Below are 22,055 nucleotides of genomic sequence, written 5' to 3' on the forward strand. Positions count from 1 at the left end.
GTAAAAGACATCCTACATCTGGGCACGATGGTTTACTTTTGTGTTATCACACTGCGAAGGTAATCCCACCTTCAGTGGCATTTTAAAATGTCTCACAAATTAGTAAAATTAAGCATGGGCTGATAAATAGACATGGATTTTCATGCTCATTAAATAAACATCAGATAGAGGCCTACACATCCCAATAAAAACATTGTGAAATTACATGATTCAGCTGTGTTAAACTTTGTGATTTCTTGCAGTCAACTACAAAAAGTTTGGACTTGTTAGTTAGAGGGCGAAAGGGTAAAAGGTGGCCATCCTTTCTTACACATGGACTGAGAACATGTGAATCTGTCACTTAACATTTGAGCCTTTGATTACATTTTGTGGGTGAAGATTGTTATTAATAAAATGGTTTCTCCAACATGCACTATGGGATACATGTTGGAGAAAGTGTTTCAGTCTACCTTATGTTCTTTTTAAAGAATAGTCATATACATATTTACACAAGCAGACTGCATCAGCTGATTTAAACTAATATAGAAACTGGGTAAAATTCATTACATTCGTGATGCTCATGTTGGTGTGGTTTTATGCAGTGATTATGTAAGTTGTTGTGACTGATTGTGACTTTCCTGTTATTTTCTTCCTCTTCCTTCCTCTGCCTCTTCCTCACTGCGTCCTGTCTGCTTTCTTTCACCGCTCAGATCCGGTACATCTCTCAGACTCAAGGCCTGCCTCCCGAGCAGCTGCTCAACAAGGGGACCAAGACCTCTCGTTTCTTCTCCAAAGAATCAGATTCTCCCTATGCATCGTGGAGACTAAAAGTATGTGCATTCAGATCCTACAAAAATAGACACATATATGACACAAACACAATGTCTGCCTCTTCCTGCCAACTACACATCATTAAAAGTCAGTAATTGTTTATTAAAATTTTAGAAAAAAGTCAAGTGAAAGATCCTTGCAGTCATGGAAAAATAAGTAGTGGCAGTACATTCCCAATAGGAAACAGCTGCATGATCTTTTCCAAACAGAACAAAGCCGGCAAACCCGGAGGAAAGCCGAAGGAAATGTGAAACTGTGTTTAGACTACCTGCTGAGCTGACTTTAAATACAGTTTAAATGAATGTAAGCCGAGTGTTTATCTGTACGTGTACTTTCCAGCAAAACTCAGTTGGAACAAGTTGCGCGTCCAGATTTGCATGCTGACGTGTATAGTTTGCTCTCCCTGCTATGTAATACTCTAACCTTTCATCCCTCATCTCTGAAACAAATCCAGTAATAATTTCCAAAACACAGAGATGCAAACCCCTGCTTATACAAAAGTCTTAACATATTACATTTATGTGTCTGAAATATTTATCTTCATGTTCCTGTTCATCCTCCAGACAACAGAGGAGCATGAGAAAGAGACAGGACTTAAATCCAAAGAGGCCAGAAAGTACATCTTCAGCTGTCTGGATGACATAGCCCACGTGAGTCTTTATAAACCAAATCACTTGCATCAAATCAAACCACACCAGACTAGGGATGGGTACCGGTGTCCGGTGCCATGATGGCACCGGTTCTGACATAAACGGTAGTAACCAGACCGAAAAGCAGCGCACATTTCGGTGCTTTATTTCGGTGCTTTTTTTTCCTGAGCTGTGATACACTTTAGATTCTAGCCAATCATTTTACGTTTCCGAGGATAGTAGGCGGGGCCAGGTACGTACGTTCTGTTAGAGCAGAGCTACAGATTAAAAATGCCCAAGGCGAAGCGGTCAAAAGTCTGGCTGTACTTCACAGCAAAATATGCAAACTCAGCAGCAACAAGTGCTTTAAGCTGATACTGTGATACTGTCAAAGGAGGTAACACCTCGAATCCGATGAAACACCTGGCGACGCATAGCGTTTTTTTTAAAAGCCCAGAAATGCGCCGTATTTGATAGCTTGCTGCGAGACCTCACACCGAGCACATCTACTGCGGGTGGGTTGCCTGTTATGTAGAGCTGGGCGATATGAGATTTTTTCATATCACGATATGTTTTTTTCATTTCAGGCGATAACGATATCTATCACGATATAAGCCAAATAACTATATTTGTAAGATTTAAATGTGCCGTTGCTCACAAGTAAAATGTGAAATAATCAGCAGCTTGTTTTTATTTAAATATTTATTTCCCATAATAAGTTCAACAGGGTAGATGTACTTAAGGAACATGAGACTTTTTCAGATAAATAAAGGCAAATATTGCAAACTACACAAAAGGCAGCCGCTAAAGCGTTTAAGTTTCAAAATAGAACAAACGAAACAGACTAAATTGTCAATTCCACTTAGAAACAAAATATTAATTCTAAAAATAAATCTTAGTTTGTTTTACAGAAGAACAGACAAAACTGACTAACTTTTGTTAATATCAAACAAACTGAGAACTAAAAGGAAATTCTCAATCTCTCCTTGTTGTATAGCTTAGCTTTTCAAACACTTTTAACAGTTACTTTAGTCTGACAAAAGCCGAATGACGAATTAGCGCTTCCAGTCAGAGACCGAGGCTACGTCCACACGTACACGGGTATTTTTGAAAACGGAGATTTTCCGTTTTCGTTTTAAAAAATAATCCCGTACACACATAAAGGCAGAAATGAAGGAAAACGCTGCTATGAACATGCCAAAGCAGCAGGTGGCGCTAGATTCCTAACCGTGCAGAAATGTTGGCCAATCAGAAGTCTAGAAGCCTCGGTGGGAAAAAGTAAACAAAGCTGGGGCATAGAAGCAGAACCGAGTCGTATGTGTGGACGGACAGTAACTGTGTGTATATGTAAGCATTTAAACACTGCAGAGAGTAGAATTAACAGTAACAGTATTGTAGAAATTCATTTCACCGAAACAATAACGTGGCGCACAGTGTGACGCATGCACCAGTTTATTGTATTTCCAGACTTGCTTTCGGCACAATTTACAGTGCACGCTACTCTGTTTTTTGTCAGACTTGAAATAGCCGAAATACCTTCACACTACGGAACTTCTATGGCTCTTCCGTTCGACAATCTCTCCGGCATTGGAACCATCATCTGTTTTCTCTTCGGTCACGCTCGGTTGATTTTTCTAGTCGGCACACTCATTTCCTCCATTATGCGCTGGCTCCATTACCCGCTGGCTGCTTCCCAAACAAACACACGTGCGGCTTGGCACTTGTGCTGTACGTAACAAGTCACGCGACGTGACGCTGCGGCTGTGATTGGTTCGGCTCTGCGCTACTTAATTTGGATTGGCTGACTTTTTTTTTTTTTTTTTTTTTTTTTTTTTAGAGGACAAGAGCGGCGAGGTCTATCGCGATAGCTTAATTTCTCTATCGAGTAAAAGTTATATCGCGATACATATCGTTATCGTTCTATCGCCCAGCTCTACTGTTATGCAACATCCCCCAAAAACACGAAGAGGAGAGTCCTGGCCCCTAGCCCTGCCAGTGTAGCAGAAATGATGAGGATGATGGTGGCAGCAGCCGTTCTTCTCTGCGTGAGTAGCTAATTTACGTTGAGTAGGCTAACCACGTTATTACATTAATGCATGTAAGGTGAACTAGCAAACACCGTCGTAGCTACATGCGGCTGTCTTCTTGTTTGATGGCAGATACTCCCTTCACCCTGGCTAAAAAGGCTAAAATGACCAAAGAAAAAGTGGAAAACAGTTAAACATGAGAGGTTTTTGGACAAAGTTTGTGTTTTTTCCATTGTTTAAGCACTGCTTCCAGCCAAGAGTGATACCATATATGCCCCATAGCTGCAAAAAAGGCTAACATTGTTATATTTTTACAAAAAACAGCTGAACATGAGAGGTTTTTGGACCAATTTTGTGTTCTCCATTCTTTAAGCACCGGTTTGAGCACCGTTTGAGCACCGGCACCGTTTCAAAAGTACCGATTTGGCACCGGTATCGGATAAAACCTAAACGATACCCATCCCTACACCAGACACAAATAAAACACCTTACAATACAATACAAGTCTTACCTTCACAAAATATATATTTAAACCTAAGTTTGTGGCTGTGACTTGCTCTGTCAATTAGGTGAACTTGGTGCTGAGTCCTGATAACGCTGACATGCAAGCAGAGAAGGCAGACAGGCGGGAGTTTGTGTCTCTGCTTAAGAGCATGCTTTTAGTCGATGCCGAAGACAGGACTGTTCCCACCAGTGTCCTCAGTCACCCCTTCCTCACTATGACTCATCTTCTGGACTACCCTCACAGCAACCAGTAAGACTACGACAGCTCACAAGATGTGTTGATTTTCACATTCCTGTGTGCTTCCTTTCTCCTGTCTTACTTAGAGCACACTGGCATGGTAAAAATACAGTATGTACTCGTGAACCACAAACGTACAGCTTCCCTTGTCACCCTTACCAGTGTGCAGTCATCTTTCCGCATCATGGACATGTGCCACACTCGGTCCAGCAATGCAGTTTTTGACGCTCTCAACCAGAACACCATTCATTTCTCAAGGCCACCTCTAGCTCCCACTGCCTCCTCTGGCCTCCTGGGCTACAGCAACATACCAATCCACACTCAGGTGAGAATGTGCTAGGAATAGGTTTAGTCTGTCATTCAGCACAGCAAGTGCATAAATGCCTCTAAACATGTACAATTAATTAACATATTGTTTCTGTTGGCATATTCTTTAATGTTGACCTGAAGTTGCTGTAATGCATCACTGTAGTAAACTGGATTAAATATTTCTGTCACATTGACTTCACTGGCACCGCTGTCGTTATCTTCTTTTCATGGCTAACCTTTGTTGTGTCTCTTTGTCACCGCTCCTTTTCATTTCCTCTCTTCTCCTCTACCTTCTCACCTGATTTCTGTCTATCACTCACTGCTCTCTGCTCTGCCGTTGCCTCTGTGTACACGTACCTGAAGCAGGCTATCACCCAGTCGGCTCCATCAGTGTTGCATCCGGGGATAGCTCTGACAACCGGAAATGGTCAGTTTGGGTGCAGTGACTCATTCCCACCTGCCCTCCTTCTTTGTCCTCCAACCATGCAAGGTATATCGACTGTTCATAGCTTCTTTTGGCAGTTACACAACATTCATTTTATATTTTCTAAGAAGTAACTTTACCCAAATGGCATAAAATTTAGTTATTGTGTAACAGTTTAATTTAATTAAAATTTTCTGTTTTTTAAGGCAACCTTAATCAGCCAGCAGGTTATTCTGTCCCCATGGCAACTCAGGCACCTCCTATACAACCCTTACCTGTGAGGCCTGGTGTAATAGCTCAGGTAAGCTCTGTACATGCAACAATAAGTTGAACCGTTAAAGAAGCAGTGGCAGACACACCCTGAGTAACTCTCAGCTCCCGTCGCCCTACTGCTGATGCGTCACTGAGTAGAAGTTCCTCAAAAACCACTTCTGACGCCAATGGAGATCAAAAGAAGATTACATAACATCTATGATTTGACTCCTTTGTCTCTGTAGCAGGCCTGGTCTAACCGGGGGCAGCAGCTCCTTGTCCCAGCAGCCTGGCAGCAGATGACTCCAGTAGGGCCTCCTCCCTCTCACCCACCACCACCACCACCATCCTCCCTAACCAAGGACACCACAGCTGGACCTCAGCGAATCAGCGACTGGGGGTGAGTCACAAAGACTTAAAGTCTGGGGAAAGTCCCTGCTTGCAAGACTTGCACTGGTCAACATTTTTCTGTCAAATTCTTTATTGGCATGTGTGCAAAAATGATAAGATTCATTTTGGGAATTACCAAATTATGTGCAAAGCAGGGTTGAAATATCATTACTGGAGTTCTTGTCATGAGTTGTAACTGTTTTTCTTATCATGTCACAGCATGTTTTCTATTCTCTTTATGCTTTTACCCGAAATATGGAGCTTCATGTTTCTCTTTCACCCTTTACTCTTAAAATCTGTAACAGGAAAGTGCGTCCACACAACAGCCACTATAACGCAGTGATCAAACAACCTCTTCTGACTAATCAGATGCCAGCGCTCTCGGCCCATCAGCCGATCAACATTGGCATAGCTCACGTTGTGTGGCCACAGCCAACCAATAAAAGGAATAGGCGCAGTCACAACAGGTTGGCTTCTGCTCCTTGTGCACGTCTTTGGATTTTAGATTCTCTGTCACTGATATATTAAACATTTATGAAATAATTCTGTTTAAAGGAACCTGTCTCACTCCAGCAACGTCCACATCACTGGATGTCGGACCCCCAAAATGGCTGATGCTGTTGAACAGGCAGTGGCAGGAAGGGAGCAGCCTCAAAGGGAGGTGCCTTTAGTGGAAACCAGGCAACCAGAAGTTCAAAACACAGATGAGGACGATGATGATGCAGAGGAGGAAGTGAGCTGCTTCAAAGAGGTGGCGACGAACGCTAATAGAGAGTCGGACTTGCTCAGGCAGCGAGATGTAGCGGTTCTGATGGCCGGCACTGACGGGAGCCCCACGCCCAGCGTTATCAGCATCCACAGTGATCTGACAGATGCAGAGGATGAGGGTGGGGAGGAACAACCACTGAGGTGCCGTCTGAATGAGTGAGTATAATCAGGAAAATTAACTCATTCAAGCTCACCCTGCTTATGAGGGAAAACATGTCAGCTTCACGTACAACATTCTGTGAAAGTCCCTGCATTATACAAGAGACTACCTCTAAATTCGGCTGTTTCAGACTTAAAAAAAAAATCTAAAAACGTCTCCTCAGGTGCAAAGAGAAGTGTGTGTGTGAGGCTTGCGGAAACACCAGTTTGTCTATGGAGAGAGTGTGCTCACTGAGCAGCCCCGACAGCAGCCTCAGCACCAGTTCGTTTGCCTCCAACTCTCTTCAGTCCAGCCCTTCAGTCTCACCATGCAAGAGAGCCAACAGGTAGCAGTTTACATCCTTCAGTAACTAAAAAAAAAGTTGCTCAACAGAAAAACACTGAAAACACTTTTAAGTAGCGGTTGCTTGAATCTTCTTTATGTTTGTTTGTCCCTCCCCTCCCGTTCAGCATGTCTGAGGATGATGGTCACGAGAGCGGCTGTGACACAGTGGAAGGCTCCCCCTCATCCGACACGTCGACTTCCCCTCGCGGCAACAGTTCCTATCGTTACCTTGACAACAGTAACCACAACAACCACCCGTCTTTGGCTGCCGTAGTAGCGCCACTACCTTCGCCTACTGTGCAGGGCAGGAGCCCACGTGGCATCAGGACAATGGTAGTTCCACCAATGAGAGTGCAGAATAACAACACTCAGGGGATAGAGGAGCGTGTCCAGAGAAACGGTCAGTGAAATCTGATTCTTCAATGCAAAGTTTGTCTATGTGTATAATTATAATCTGAGGTTGTTTTTGTTTTATTGTATCTTTTTGTTTGCTTTTTGTTACACGTACAGAGAGCTTTGCGCTGTTTTTGTTTTTCTTTAAAAAGTGTATAAAAGTGGAGTTTTTAAACAACCCACCTGAAATAGTGGTGGGGGTGGTCATGTTTTTGGCCCAGTTGTGTGGTCTGTCACCTGTGCTTTGGTGGTGTTTGCTTTACAGGTCATTTGGAAGCAGTAGGGGCTTACCGCCCCCTAGTGGGTCATAGAGGCTTTAACAGGTGATCAAGAGACAACAGCAGAAGACTTTCTTCTAGTCTAAGACCTCAAAAGATGCATCCATTGTAGGCAATGCTAACATTGCCTCTGTTATGGCTTTCCCTCCGTTTGAGTTGAAACGTTCCTCAAAAGTTTTTCTTCTTTAAATCTGCATAGTCTTCCATCAGTGATCCACATTGTATTACAGTAGTTTCTAAAGGTTTACATAAAGACAGGACAGGATACTCTGTTGGATCCTACGTACGGAGGGGGAAAGGAGGATGCATTTGGTTTGGTACTGGACCAGAGCTTGAGTTTTTGCCGTTGGTTCTTGCTGTGCAGCAAAAGTTATCCTAAGACACTGACATGAGATCAGTTTCTATACCCAGAATATAATTTGGTATTATAAATGTGTTAATTGTGCAGTGAGTTTAAAACTGATACAGATCAGAGTCTGAGGATCAACTTTGCTCAGATGCCATTTTCTGAGTGTCCATTTTCCCCTTTGCCTGATTTTATGGATTTTCTTATCTGTTTAATGGTTCTGTGTTGTATGTGAAGATTCCCAGCTGTTTACATATATTCAGGAGTAAGGCTTTTTTTTTTTTTTTTTTTAACATTTTGAGTCATGACAGGTTAAAATATGTCATGTTAACTTAAATTAGTAATGGTCACATTTTGAGATGCCAAAAGTTTCATGTTCTTTAAACAGAGTAAACCTACTGTCACTCTGGTGTGCATTCTTGTTTGAAGTCATTGTGGTTGTTGCTGTTACTTTTTAGTCACACAGACTAAACCTGGAGTCTATTTTTGGTTTTGTATATGCTTTTGTTTGAATAATGTGTCTTCTGTCTCTTCCAGTCTTAGAGTCCTGGTCCCGGTCCAAAGGGCGATGCAGCTTCGTAGGACAACAGAGCACTCCCTCCTCCATCCCCCTCCTCCCATCTGCCCCCCTGCTGTCCCGACAGCAAAAGGTGACTGGGCAGCAGCACCCTCTGGGCTTTGGACAGGTCAGTTTGTGTCCTTTCTCTTGTTAATATATAGGCCGTTAACAGGTTTGAACTAAGGTTTGCTTCTACTTAGAGGAGATCATTCCAGGAGGACTCTGTGTTTCCCACACTCTGTATGTGGTACTGTGTGTTTGTCTATGAGGCTGACTGTAACAACAGTGAACAGCTGGAAGGGAAAACCAGGGATCAGGACTAACTTGTAAGAAGCCAGTGAACTTTCAAAGTAATAGTGAGGCAGATTTTAATCGACTACTAAGTCAATTGTAAATTTCATTTTTCTTCCCGATTGGAATTGAATGCATGTTACAAAGTTAAACAACCCACCCCAAGGATTAATGGCATATACTGATTCTGATATTGTCAGCTTGTGCAGTCAGCTGTATGTTTATACTCAAGAATCTGTCTTTTATGCTGCCACTGTTTACCAGGAAACTGCTGTTTCTGAGTGGCGGTAACATAATCTGCATCTCTGAAGCTTGCGCGTGTGTGTGTGTGTGTGTGTGTGTGTGGTCGCGTACTGGCAAAAACTTGAAAGTTTCTGCTTTCAGCCAAGAAATGGTTCACAGCATAGATTACATGGAAAGACAATGTGCAGTTTATACACTTTGTCTGCGATGGATTACTTACAGAGGTGCTGAAAGTTTTTGTTTCCCTTTTCTGAGCTCTTCTAATCTCTGTTCATGAAATGACTTAACCAGTGGCTTAGGACCAGCAAAAAAAACTTGTTGAGCCAGTTGACTGGCTGCTGGTGCGTTCAGGCCAGTAATGGTTTCCAACATGTCCAGATATCACCCAGAGTTCACCTGTGAATCAAAAAGCTAAATCAGTAATCTCTAATATTGTTTTTTGTTGCTGCCAGTTGAAAGTAAAACAAGAGTTTGTTGTTTTTTTTTTTTTTTAGTGGAGTGGAAAACTCAGCAGCGTTAGGCTGTGTATCTATGAGCTCATGTTCACAGCAACAGACACGAGTAATGTCAGTGTTCTGGTCTTACTCTGAGAGAGAAGAGCATGCGCATATATCAGAGGTCTCAGACTGCTCCTGTGTGAGTTGCGCCTGGTGTTAAATGAGTCTTCTTTGTCTGTCCTCTCCCTCAGGTGCAGCCGTACGCTTCAAACCAGAGCAGCAAAGAATGGAACGGCAACTATGGGCCTCTGCGGCCGCACGCCTACATTCCCCCTACTGTCCACACGCACACCTTCAGCCCCACACACACCTCAGCCGCCCCCCACACTCTGCTGTCCTACCCTCCCAGCGGCCCACTCACCACCGCCCACCATCCCCACCCCATCCTGCCTTCTCGCCCACCTCCTCCCCCTCTCCTCCAGCATGGCTACGGTCTTTCCCACCCCCAAGGAGGCGCTATAGTTCACCAGGTGACCCTGAGCATCAGCGCCCACCCTCACCACCCTGGACACCCCGCTCCCCACCCTCACAGGCTCCTCCCTTCCCCAACCATCCACCCGCACCACCAGCCTGGATACGCCGCCCACCCCCACCAGTTCAAGCCTCCCTTCCCTCCTCCACCGCCCCCTCCTCACCCTTACATGGCCTCCCCAGCCGCCTACACAGGCTTCCCTCTGAGCCCCACCAAGCTCAGCCACCACCCCCAGTTCTCTTATATCTGAGGAGCAGGGCGGGGCCACAGCAGTACCTTCTGGTCAGGAAGGGCCACGGGAAGTGGACAGGGGCATCAACCTGGGCCGGGAGAGCTAGCAGCAGAGCACAAAATGGACGCATGTAATGATGAAGATGAGCAAGAAGAAGATGGGAAGATGGAAAACAACGTATCATAGCGGACAGAGTAAGAAAAAAAGTAACAATGCCGAAGATGACGTTAAAGTTCGGAGGACAAAGAAATTCCCAGCCTGTAATCCCGATTCATTGATTATGTTTTGATTGTCGGAGCATCTTGAGCTCTGAAAGACTCTCCGTGAAATCGACTAACAGAAGTAATAATAGATTAGAACCGCAAAGCTTTAAAGAGAGCGCAACGGGAGTGAATGAATTCATATGACAATAAGGAAATTTTAATTAAGAATGTGTCCTTTGCATGTTACCTCCCATCAGTGGTTGTTTTTCAGAGAGTATGATCTAATTCACGGCTGGAAATCAGTAGTTGTTGCTGTCAGGCGGCCCAGCCTCTCTCCCCCTTTATCCTTATTGCCTTGTAGCATGTACAAGCCGGTCAGATTGTGTTTGTTAAGCCATCCCAGTGTGTATCGACGACCGCTGATAGCCCCCCACCCCCTCTTTGTTTCGGGCAGACTGTACTGCTGCCCTCTCTTAGTGCCTTAAAACGAGTGTCTCTGACGTTACTTCAGGAGCTTATACAGTAGATTGTACATTTAAATAGTCTTGCAGCACTTAACCTACAGAGTTTAAATAAGATGGGCTTATTGGATACATATGAGGTTAATCCTTGTTTTCATGTTATAATATTGGCAAACGTTGGACTTGGGTGTGCTTTCTAAGTCAGAGTATGGATTTCTTTTAGCTAGAGGCTGCACACATAGGGCTTTGACTGAATGAGCTTTTTATGTACATAAAGAGTGATTTGATATTTTGATAATCGTTTTCTATTCACTATAATACTTAATTCACAACAGTATTGTCACTGTTTACTGTAACTGCAATACAATCTAGATAGACTCTGGGTTGCTGTGTTTTTATTATTTGGCATTTAGGCTAGACTTGCATTAATGCATTTTACGTTCTAGATTTTGGGAGTGGCATAGACTTTAAAAAAACATGAATTTTTATGTTTTTACTTTAAACTGCTTTTCAGTGTTTGAAATAACCTATCAACTTACAGTATCAGTGCTGGGCTATCGAGTATTAGAGTTATAATCGTTTGAAATTATTCATGTGAGGCAAACCTTTTTTTCTTTTTTTTTTTTTGGTCCATGTATTGAAGCCTGTTGTCAGTTTTGATACATTCCTTCAGGGTGGATGCATAGCCTTGATTTGTGTGTTTCTAGTGTTTTTCGACTTTCTTTTCCCCCCACCGTGTAGTAGAGCTGTGTCTTTACCCGTCATATCAGCTGGTATTTTACTCCAATCAGCACCAAAGACTGTTTGTTTTTAATAATTACTGAAGCATGGTCGACGATATTTCTCTCTTTTTCACTTCCAGCATACTTGTTGCGGTTGTCAACATTGGAATATATTGTGAGATCTCTATTTTGAGTGTTTTGGTTGAGGTTTTATTATTATTATTATTATTTTCTGAGCTGTGTTTGGCAAATTGTTTTTTGGAATGTATTAGATAATAAGCTGCTATGTACTGATTATCTGCCACTTCGTAGCTGTGAATTTCGAGGATTAATCTCATTCTAGCCTGCATTCTCGTTCCTATATTGTAGTTCTGACAGCTAGATACAATAGAAGTGGGGTTTATTTTGATCCTAGAGTATATTGAATGCTACTCTATATGATAGTGCCTCTGTATATTGGCTTTGTTGTTTTGAAGTGATTGTAAACTGCTGTAATGGAAGTTATGAGTTTTCCTTTTCTCCCCTCCCCCCCCCCCCTTTTTTTTTTTTTTTTTTTTTTTTAATTCAGTGCTTTTTGGTGTGTGTGTGTGTGTGTGTGTGTGTGTGTGTGTGTGTGTGTGTGTGTTTTGTGCGTATGTATTTAGCATCAGTATTTCAAACGTAGGCTGGATTCACTCTTTGATTCTGTGTGCTGTTGACGTATTATCGTTTTCTTCTTATTTGCGTTATCGGACTGTATTCGCAATTCTTCGTACTGTACAACTAGTGCCTTTCTTCATACAAGTGGCTGAGAGATGATGTCTCGCATCAATATCAAAGCAGTCACGCGTTAAGATTAGTTTTCTTTCTAACGGGATCAGATCCTGTTTTCACAAAAAAAGAAGAAGAAAAAAATCCAAAGTTTGTTTGTTAGACCGACATGACGTCTAAAAACAATCTCTCTTTTCACAGAATCCTAAGAAGGTTCAAGTCAGGGAATGTTTCATCGTGCTCACCGTACTTGTGCAGTACTCCAGAACATAGGGCCTGAACATACACAAATGCAAAGCTTTACTCTCAAACAGTGAATGTATTTGTGGAACTCGACATCTGTTTGTGGTTTTCAAATGTTGTTGCGTTTCTGTTGGCTGCACAGCTTCTTTTTTTTTTTTTTCTTGCTTTTTTTTGTGATTGGGATGTTGATATGCAGCTATTACCATAGGCAGACATCATGTGTTTCAGTCAGGGGCTCCTTCAAAAGGCTTTATCTATCAATTAATATTCAAAGGTTTAGCTCCAAAGTTATCCCACCCTGATCTGCTTATTGTATTACATCATATGGGTTTTTGCTATGTTGCTTAATTAATGGGTGTATCCTGTTTGGTTTTTTTTGTCTACTATTCTACCGCGTTGATGAATTTTAAGTGATGCGCGATGGTGCGCAGTTTGGCTTGGAGTGCAACTGCACCGTAACATGTACTCCACTCCAAGGAAAATCAGTTTTTAAATCCTGCGGCGTGCAGCCCCTGTGTGTATTCTTTGTCAGCCACGCACAGGTGATGAGATGTACCAAATTCAGCAACATCGCACGCCACAACCCCCCCCCTCTCCATTTGAGGTTAACAATCTCAAAGGCACTAGAGGGGTTGCACAGCCCAGGATCCAAAAGCACTTGGTGCTCAGCATCCTCGAGCAGGCCTGAGGACTGCTCGGACACCAATAAAACACAAGGGGAAAGCTGAAATTTCTGTGACAGAGTTCCTCCTATAGGCATTGTAACTAACGAGTCCCTCTTATAAAAAACAAAACCAAAAAAGCAATAATCCAAAAATGGCTCCACTCTTAACACTAAAATTTGGACCCCCAGGCCTGCCGTTATTGGCGCTATATCAAAGCTACCAAACATCCTCTCAATGTCTCATATGGACTGAAAAATAAGCAGTGTGAACACATGAATTTTTGTATGGCACCTATGAAATTATCGGGTAAACATTTGTTGTACTTGGACACAATTATGTAGACATGCTTGCTAAATTGAATCTGTTACTGTTCTAAATGTGTAGATTTGTGTGGCTTTGATTTTTCATTTTGGTTTTATTTTTTATCTTAAATGCTACACTTGTGTGACATGTAGCAACTGCACTGTGCAATATACATCAATTTGAGGACTGGGGAAATGATAATTGTTTGGTTGTAATTATGTGTGTCTTACCAGTTTGCAGTCGTTTTCCTGCCCCTCGCCCCTCCTCTAGTTCTCAGTGAGTTTCAGTGTGACCAAGCCGTATATACTTTGTCACAAAAAGCGGGTTCCTTCTTGGTGACTCTTATTGGTGAGTGTCAAATTATGAAATGGTGGTGTACCATGTCAAGATTCACTTGGAATTAAAAAAAGATCTTTTGCTTCAGTCTGTGTCTGCCTCTGATTGTACACTGATGATTCGTGAAAGTTTATTTAAAGGGATTAAAACACGAAATGTGTTTGTTGGGATCATATTAAAGTGGACCCATTGTGTTCATTTCTAGTTCCATATTTTTATCCCTGAACTGTACTACAAAGGCTTGGCCTGACTGACAATATTCCTCATTTCTCCTATACTGGCCTTTGTGCTCCCTCTTGGCTCATCCAGTGTCTGAAATCAGTGCAGAGCAATACTGCAGCATTGATCCAATACCAATTCAACACAGGGCCAGTATTTCCAGTGCTGATTCTGATACTTTACACCGATTATGTAGGGGAGAGCAGTGTGTTGTGATTTATCAGATCATCATTAGTTTGCAAATTCTGAACACATTTGATTAAATCACAGATTTTCATGTATCTTAAAAATGGGTATTTTGGAGACAGGGATGCAAATGGGGCAGACCCAGGACACGCTGGAGAGATTATATCTCTCGGCTGGCCTGTGAACGTCTTGGTGTTCCCGCAGACAAGCTGGAGGAGGTGCCTGGGGATAGGGAGGCCTGGGCTTCTCTGCTTAGACCTCTCCCCCGCGACCCAGCTCTGGATAAGTGGAAGAAGATGGATAGTTGGACTGTAAATGTGCCTCTCTCTAGTGAAAGTAATCAAAGTACTGATCCTCCCACACTTGTATCAATCTGATACAATGCCAATGTTGGTATTGATGCTATCAATATTTGTCTTGATCCGCCCACCTCCTTCTGAAACAAAGTGCCTAACACTACATTTAACCCTGCTGTTTCTCTGTTGTACGCATTTTTAGTAGAGATGGACCGATCCGATATTACGTATCGGTCCGATACTGACCTAAATTACTGGATCGGATATCGGAGAAAAATAAAAAATGTAATCCGATCCATTAAATATCACGAAAGCACCTCACAAAACTTGCAACACGCCGTAACTCGCCTCAGAACGTTAGCACGTCGGAGCAGTATGCATCACGTGATAGAGCGGCTGTGGCATGCGGGACCTGTCGGTGGTCTGGATAGCATGTGGAGCTTCGCTAGCAACCCGGCATTTCATCTCCGACAAAGTTATCCCCGAGAGAAGTAAAGCAAGTGTGTAAGTCCATCTCTGAATGTAAAGCATTCCTGCGTTAAGCTTAACGAGCGACTGCCTCTCGCTCTCCGGCTGCTACTTCAATCGTGAAACTGCTTAATGATCAGCTGATCGGCTTTTCTGTCGCGAGTCCGTCTTTGTTTTTGGCCCACTTTGCACCAGAAAGAGGAAACCAGCGGCTGAACAACAGCAGCACGTTTAAGCTTGATAAGCTGTTGTTAGAATTTATTTACTTTCTACTCCAGGATCTTTTTCTATGCAGCTGACGGCTGGTAACTGTGCAGGGGCGGATCTAGCAAAGTTTAGCCAGGGGGGCCGATAGGGCATGAACAGGGAAAAGGGGGCACAAAGACATACTTTTCTTTCTTATTCTCATTTAAAATGTCGAGCTTTTAATAAATAATTATTTGACACCCAAAGTTTTAATTTGATGTAAAATGAATAGAAGTCAATTACTGTATATAGTGACTACTAAGTCTAATATATACACCCTAGTAAGCTATAGTACTTTTTCCTTTGGGAAGGTACCATCTGTGCAGTCTGCAATTTTGTTGAAGAAAGATGTTAAATCTATTTAATATTTCTTGAAAAATAATTGATTTCTGTGCATTTTTTTCACACTTCATCAAATTAAGGTTGATTACGTCGATTAAGCATCATGAGGTGGAGCGTGAGGGGTGGTTCCCTATTTTTTATTTTTTTATTTTTGTTGTTGCTGGGAGTTGGAACCCTATTAGTTAGGTTTCTTAATATTTACGCTAAGTACTCTTTAAAATACCAGAATAGTGAGGATGGTGTAGGTTTAAGTTTATTAGATTGATCAGTATTGCTGAACTATGAAATATTTTTTTTGTATACAGGTATAACAGAATAGCTTTAGTGTAGTTGTTGTTTTAAACTTGAGTATGAACTTGCAGACTTGCAAAATGCAGCAAGATATTTTAAAAAACAGTTTTGTTGATTAAAAAACACTATATCGGATTCATATCGGTATCGGCAGATATCCAAATTTATGATATCGGTATCGGACATAAAAAAGTGGTATCGTGCCATCTCTAATTTTTAGTAAGGCATAATTAACAAAAAGGCTTGAGAGATGAAAGGATGCCAAGCTTATATCAGGCCAAAGTCACATGCATTGTTTCTTAAATTCTGAAATTAAGTGGTCATCCAATAAAGATCTGGCACTTCATATGTATGCTCATGATACTGTAATTTTTACACAAGCCAAAACTGCTGATGATGCAGCCCATCAGCTTTCATTGGCATTGCATGATTTACAAAAATGGTGACTCATGCCTTAAGGTAAAAAAAGACCATATTATTGTTTTTTAGTAAACCTGCTGCCTGTTGCAAAGCTATGTATTCCTCACTGAAGAGTCCTTTTTTTTTTTTCACAGGCATGGAATAAAAATGTTCTGCAACTCAATACAAGTCAAAGAGTTAAAGGAAGGTAATGTTACAGCCTACCTTTGGCCTTTTCGGGGGGCTTCGGCTTGGACTTTGGGCAGGTGCAGTGACTGCAGGCCCAGGAATTGCACCATATACGCATGGGAACCATTGTCTGCTATAGATTATATCAGACAGATACTTTCTTTCGTTATTGAAAGTCTGATCATTCTACTTAGGGTGCTGATCCAGAAACTGGTGCTTTCAAGATTAAAATAAAAAGAATAGCACCTGAACCTCTTGCTTTAAAGAACATTACAGGTGATCACGCGCGGTGAGTTACAGCCAATAAGGAGTCACGCAGTTTTTGTGTGCATGTCTGTGCACGTGGTCATTTATTATAGCTTTGTTTTGTCTTCACAGAGTGGTTTTATCATTCATTCAGCCCACCACCCACTCTTTTTATTCATTTATTTATTTTAGCTTTTTAAAATGCTGATGGAAACACAACATTTGGCAGGTTCCCACAACTACTTTTACTTTGAAAGAAGGCCCGGAAGTTTTATTTTTTGCCTGCAGTAGTCCACAAGTCACATCGCTGCTTGGTGCCAGAATAATTATGATGATACACTAACCAAAAATGAAACTCAATGCTTCACAGTCCAGTTGCCTCCATATGAAAACAGCCCTTTAAGGTTAAACATTCAAATCTCAGACACGGATTCCCTGTCAGAATAAATGTTTCAAGCTTTCTGTTAACCTGTCACCAAATTTACATTTTGAACATTTGATTTGATTGTTCAGGTTTAGCCAGCAAAATCTATAGATTTTGCATCTCTATCATAGATAACATGGCTGAAAGTCAAGATCTTTGGTCCTGAAAAATGTTCCCCAAGTGACTCCTGAAAAACAGCAGCACAGAGAAACTTTCAGCACCTTTAGCAGCAGTAAGTTGAAGCAGTGGTTTTTTGTATGATTTCATTACTGTTTCACATCACTGTGGAGGAATTTCGGCCCACTCTTCTTTACAGTGTTTCTTCAGTTTATTGAAGTTTGGGTGTATTTGTTTATGCACATCTCTCTCTTACGGTTGCACCAAAGGATTTCCATCAAGTTGAACCAGTGGCAGATGACAAACCAACCGACACACCTGAGTCACTCACTTTCTTAAATGCACTCCGTCTCACTGGCTCTGTTTATTACTAATCACTGTGTAACTGCTGTAAATTGACAGTAACTGCCATGTCCTTATAAATGTTTATTGGATTAACCACACGTATACAGACTGTATATGACTACCAACTCTCTCCAGCCATGTTGATGTATTGCCCATATACATCAGACACAATCAGACTATGCTTACAGGATGTGATGTTACATGTTATTATTTGATGTTATTGGAATCATCATGAATGGGTGGTGATTTCTATAACTTTGTGTATATAATTTGGCATTTCTTACTGATGTAGGCCAAAACTAAATAGATAGTACCATTTCATTTATTTTAAAGGTTTATTTGCAAGACACAAAAACAGACAAAACAGAAAGTTCCAAATGTATTGTGCATGAATTCAAACGTGGCGCTAGAGCCAAGTGCAGATGTGCGTCACAAGTTAATCTGGCTGTAGGCTATGGCACATGGCCACAGGTGGAGCTAGATGACTCGACTCCATTTGAATGCACACAAAGTAAACTGCACGCTTTAGTTGTGCAGCGAAAACGCTGAAATTGGAGTAATAAAACGTAAGAGGGGAACGATAACGAAGACAAGACTCTCCCGATCGTTTACTCTTGCTGCCCCGTGAGCACCATCGGCGTGGTGTTAATTGTTTGCCGTTTTCGTGATCGCCTCCTGCATGACAATATCACCAGGTAAACTCGCGACATTTTTAAACATTTTATTGTTCAAGAGCAACAAGACTGACGGAGTGTTCCCTCTAAGCTGCGCGCGTGCGCAATTGCGCACTGCTGGCACGATCTCTGCGCACAGAAAATCTGCGTTGCGCACAAAAAAAAATCTAACCTGAATTGAAATTAAAATGAATATGTTAACAATTCTGTTTTGCAGTGTTAGTCGGTAAGTGACTGGCTGCTCCCTTATGGGATTAGCACGATGCCTCCTTATCCCATAGTCCGGCCAATAATGCGATTCACATTAGTATATATTCAGCTAATCAACGTGGTTTACAGGCTATGACAGGCAGCGTCCTTATGTGCCGACACCGGTGTTTTAGCTAGCAAAGCGGCGTGGCTGATGTGGAGTGAAGCCACGTTAATGATAACGTGTACAACCACTGGAGATGTGAGCAGGACAGACGGAAAAAGTGTGGACTTTATATCAGTTTTAAATTTTGTGTTGATAGGCCACGTAAAACCAGAGTTATGATAAAAAAAAAATATACGCAATGTTTGGTTTTCTTCCTGAATACTATCGTTGTTTATATTTACTGCGGGAAGAAACGGTAAAAACGGCGTTTTATAAGGAAAACGCTTGAAAGCCTGTGAGCAAAAACAACACCAAAAACCCCCCACCCTTTCCTATTGGTGGAAAAATGTACCATGTGGACCAAACAAAAAAATGAAATGGCAATATGGAATTTAGTTGTTTATGAAGGGGGGAAGTTTTAGGCGTGACAGCGGTGTTTTGAGATGTGAGAGATTTGCGATGTTTAGCGCACATCTTGTGTAGTTAGTTTGTAGTGTAGTCAATAGTTTTGTTGTGTGTTTCAGAATAATGAGGCGACGTTCCCTCGTGTCTGAGCGAACACACAAACTCCCTGAGCAATCCCTTGGACCACTGTGAGCAACAGCAGACGTGTGCAATGTGGTCACGCCAGCATCGAATCCATCCAAGTTACATGGTTTATTAAAATAATCAAATTACAGCATTTACATTTATGTTAGACTAGTTTTAATTAACTGCTTTACCCCACTTCGAATGAAAATGTTAAAAAAAAATCTAGTCATTGACCTGTGTAGTATGCTAACACTATTGGAAGTAAAAATAACTTGAACTCCAATTTTGAAAACACAACTTTCTTTCTTTTTAAAAAAAAGCTCTGTCTTGTATTATGAGTCTGTGGTCTGGGAGAGAGTTCTGTAACTCTCTGTCTGCAAAATACAGTATATAATGACCAATGCTGGGCAATTAATTATATAGTTACTTGTCAAAGGAGCTTGCAAAGAAAAGCGTCTGGATGTAGAGGTCTGAGCATTCCTCTACATTGGAGAGACCAAACAGCCACTTCACAAGCGCATGGCACAACACAGAAGAGCCACCTCCACAGGACAAGACTCAGCAGTCCATCTGCATCTTAAGGATAAAGGTCACTCTTTCGAGGATGCCAATGTTCACATTTTGGACAGAGAGGACAGATGGTTTGAAAGAGGAGTGAAAGAAGCCATCTATGTCCACTGTGAGCGACCATCTTTGAACAGAGGCGGGGGTTTACGACACCAACTCTCTGCCATCTATAATCCAGTTTTGAGATCCCTTCCCAGACGCCTTAACGCCCACTCACATCCTGGGCCATCTGACCTCAGGAATTCGCATGATAAGGTGGGGCCAGGTTTCACAATGAACTCACCCGAAACTCTGGCTGATTGGGACCCACACCCAGTTTCACACCTTGGCTCAGGCGATTAGAGGATCATCAGGGGGTCCTTTTGTCCCTCTGTGGGGGGTCACTCCCACTAGGTTTATATTTGGGACTCTCCACCATTTGACCTTAGAACTGAAGAAGCTTCTCGGATGAGAGGTGAAACGTCTTCAAGTAACTTAAAGAAGTCCAGACGCTTTTCTTTGCAAGCTCCTTTGACTACGATGACCTGGATGACTGAGAACCTTCACAGACATATATAGTTACTTCTTTAAAAAAGTAACTCAGTTTAGCAAACAACAAATTTTTTTGCAGCTTTCTTTTAATGCAGCCAAGGCGTTTTTAAATAAACATTTAAACTATTTACAGAACAATCAGCTGTTCTGCATCAAATTTGATGCCACACAAATTATTCGTGCCACTCCAAAAAAAAAATTCTGTCCACTATGAGATAAAGGAGAACAACAGCCTGGTACCTGCAGGCCTGACAACAGGGGCCCGTTCTTCGTACCTCGCTAAGTAAGTTAGCTGGATTTGATTGTTGACGATTTCGCGTGATCTTGGATCGTTCGGTTCCCCGAAGCTCATCCGGGACTTGCTGTCATAGCAACAGAGCTGTAAGCGTAAACCTGCTCGGGAGCAGGTTTACTTTATGTAAACAGGATTAGATCGCGGCCACGCAGGTATGTCCGCTTCATTTATACGAAAGCAACAGCGATAAATAAATAACATCAATGTAACTGAAGATAATGCAGCACTTGATCCTTTTATTGATTTCACACAGATACATACAGGTCATTTCCTAAAAAAGGGAAATGTACTATTAACATCCTATTACATGTATGTGATTATTACAGATGTAATTCATATTTCAGAGTAGTAATTGTAAATTACTTCGTGTAATCAAGATGAGAGACCACGGCTATAAAAGTGAAGGTGGATTTGGGAAGCCTGTCGCAGCCATGTCCTGTCCGTTTACGCGAGCAACCCATTGCGGAAGGTGCAAGATTGATAAGGAGAGTCCTCAGAATTCAGCATATATTGCGGGACAGACAGGATCCTTTAGCTCAGCGCGACAGTGTGCTCATTGAGAGATATCGATTTTCCCGTGAGGGTATTATTCACTTAACCAACTTGTTGACGAGGGGGTGCAGGACCACCACCTGTCTTTTTTTGCTCTGCCCTTTTCTTGGTTGCTGTTATAAACAAACAAACAGATTATTTCAGGGTCTCTTTCCAAGAGACGAAAAGCAATATAAGTGATAAATATTACCATTCTGTAGAATATTCTTATATTTCACTTTTACTTGTTCCCATGTTCTAGTGGGTCCTGTTGTGGCTCTAATGTGAAAGGGGATATAATATAACATATTATAATATAATATAATGTAATATAATATTGGATAATATGGTGTGATATGATAAATCTACCCTACCGCCTACTGGTGTTGGCCAGAGGGGCCGATGGCACGATATGGCAGCCTGGCTTCTGTCAGTCTGCCCCAGGGCAGCTGTGGCTACAACCGTAGCTGCCTCCACCAGTGTGTGAATGTGAGAGTGAATGAATAGTGGCATTGTAAAGCGCTTTGGGTGCCTTGAAAAGCGCTATATAAATCCACTCCATTATTATTTTTATTATTAAATTACTTACGAGTTTAATTTGTCAGCAACTTTCTGCCAGCCCTCTCTCCTTGCTTTTGCAGCCTTTGCAGTGTTCCCTTGCGCTCTGATTAAACTCTGAAACTCCTGAAATCCCTCACTCAGGAGTTCTTGCTCTGCTGCCGAAAAATACCGAGCGCGCTCCTTCGACATTTTCGCCGACCAATCAGAGGGTTTCCGATCAATGTTTCTACTATCGATGCGTAGCCCCTTTTACGACACCCAGTGATCTCACATTACTTCATCCAGCTGTACTGATCGTCAACAGCGGGTGTGTTCGGAGAACCGGATCAGCGAGCTCACGGTTAGCGCGATGATTTGGCCTTGGATGTGTCATTTGATCTTGGATGTAGTAAGCGACGTACGAAGAACGGGCC

General features: G+C 42.1%; 1 protein-coding gene across 4 annotated transcripts in view; it reads left to right on the forward strand.

Annotated features, from left to right (window-relative positions):
- Positions 1 to 13,916, forward strand: part of hipk3a (homeodomain interacting protein kinase 3a) — a 31,503-nt gene extending 17,587 nt beyond the window's left edge. Inside the window, exons 6-18 of one of the 4 annotated variants that reach the window (XM_085280690.1) lie at positions 690 to 809; positions 1,374 to 1,460; positions 4,036 to 4,220; positions 4,371 to 4,533; positions 4,881 to 5,007; positions 5,148 to 5,242; positions 5,439 to 5,593; positions 5,889 to 6,050; positions 6,139 to 6,507; positions 6,675 to 6,836; positions 6,961 to 7,235; positions 8,390 to 8,538; positions 9,634 to 13,916. In XM_085280690.1, coding sequence (XP_085136816.1) covers positions 690 to 809; positions 1,374 to 1,460; positions 4,036 to 4,220; positions 4,371 to 4,533; positions 4,881 to 5,007; positions 5,148 to 5,242; positions 5,439 to 5,593; positions 5,889 to 6,050; positions 6,139 to 6,507; positions 6,675 to 6,836; positions 6,961 to 7,235; positions 8,390 to 8,538; positions 9,634 to 10,164 — 2,580 coding nt within the window. In that variant the 3' untranslated portion in view covers positions 10,165 to 13,916. The remainder of the gene's footprint in view (positions 1 to 689; positions 810 to 1,373; positions 1,461 to 4,035; positions 4,221 to 4,370; positions 4,534 to 4,880; positions 5,008 to 5,147; positions 5,243 to 5,438; positions 5,594 to 5,888; positions 6,051 to 6,138; positions 6,508 to 6,674; positions 6,837 to 6,960; positions 7,236 to 8,389; positions 8,539 to 9,633) is intronic. The other 3 variants (XM_085280692.1, XM_085280691.1, XM_085280693.1) reach the window with 3 other exon arrangements.
- The last annotated feature ends 8,139 nt before the right edge of the window (positions 13,917 to 22,055 follow it).

This window comes from Mchenga conophoros, linkage group LG7, assembly GCF_057382185.1.
Source record: "Mchenga conophoros isolate Kocher_MC1m ecotype Shallow Benthic linkage group LG7, M_conophoros_male_GT1.1, whole genome shotgun sequence".
NCBI lineage: Eukaryota > Metazoa > Chordata > Actinopteri > Cichliformes > Cichlidae > Mchenga > Mchenga conophoros.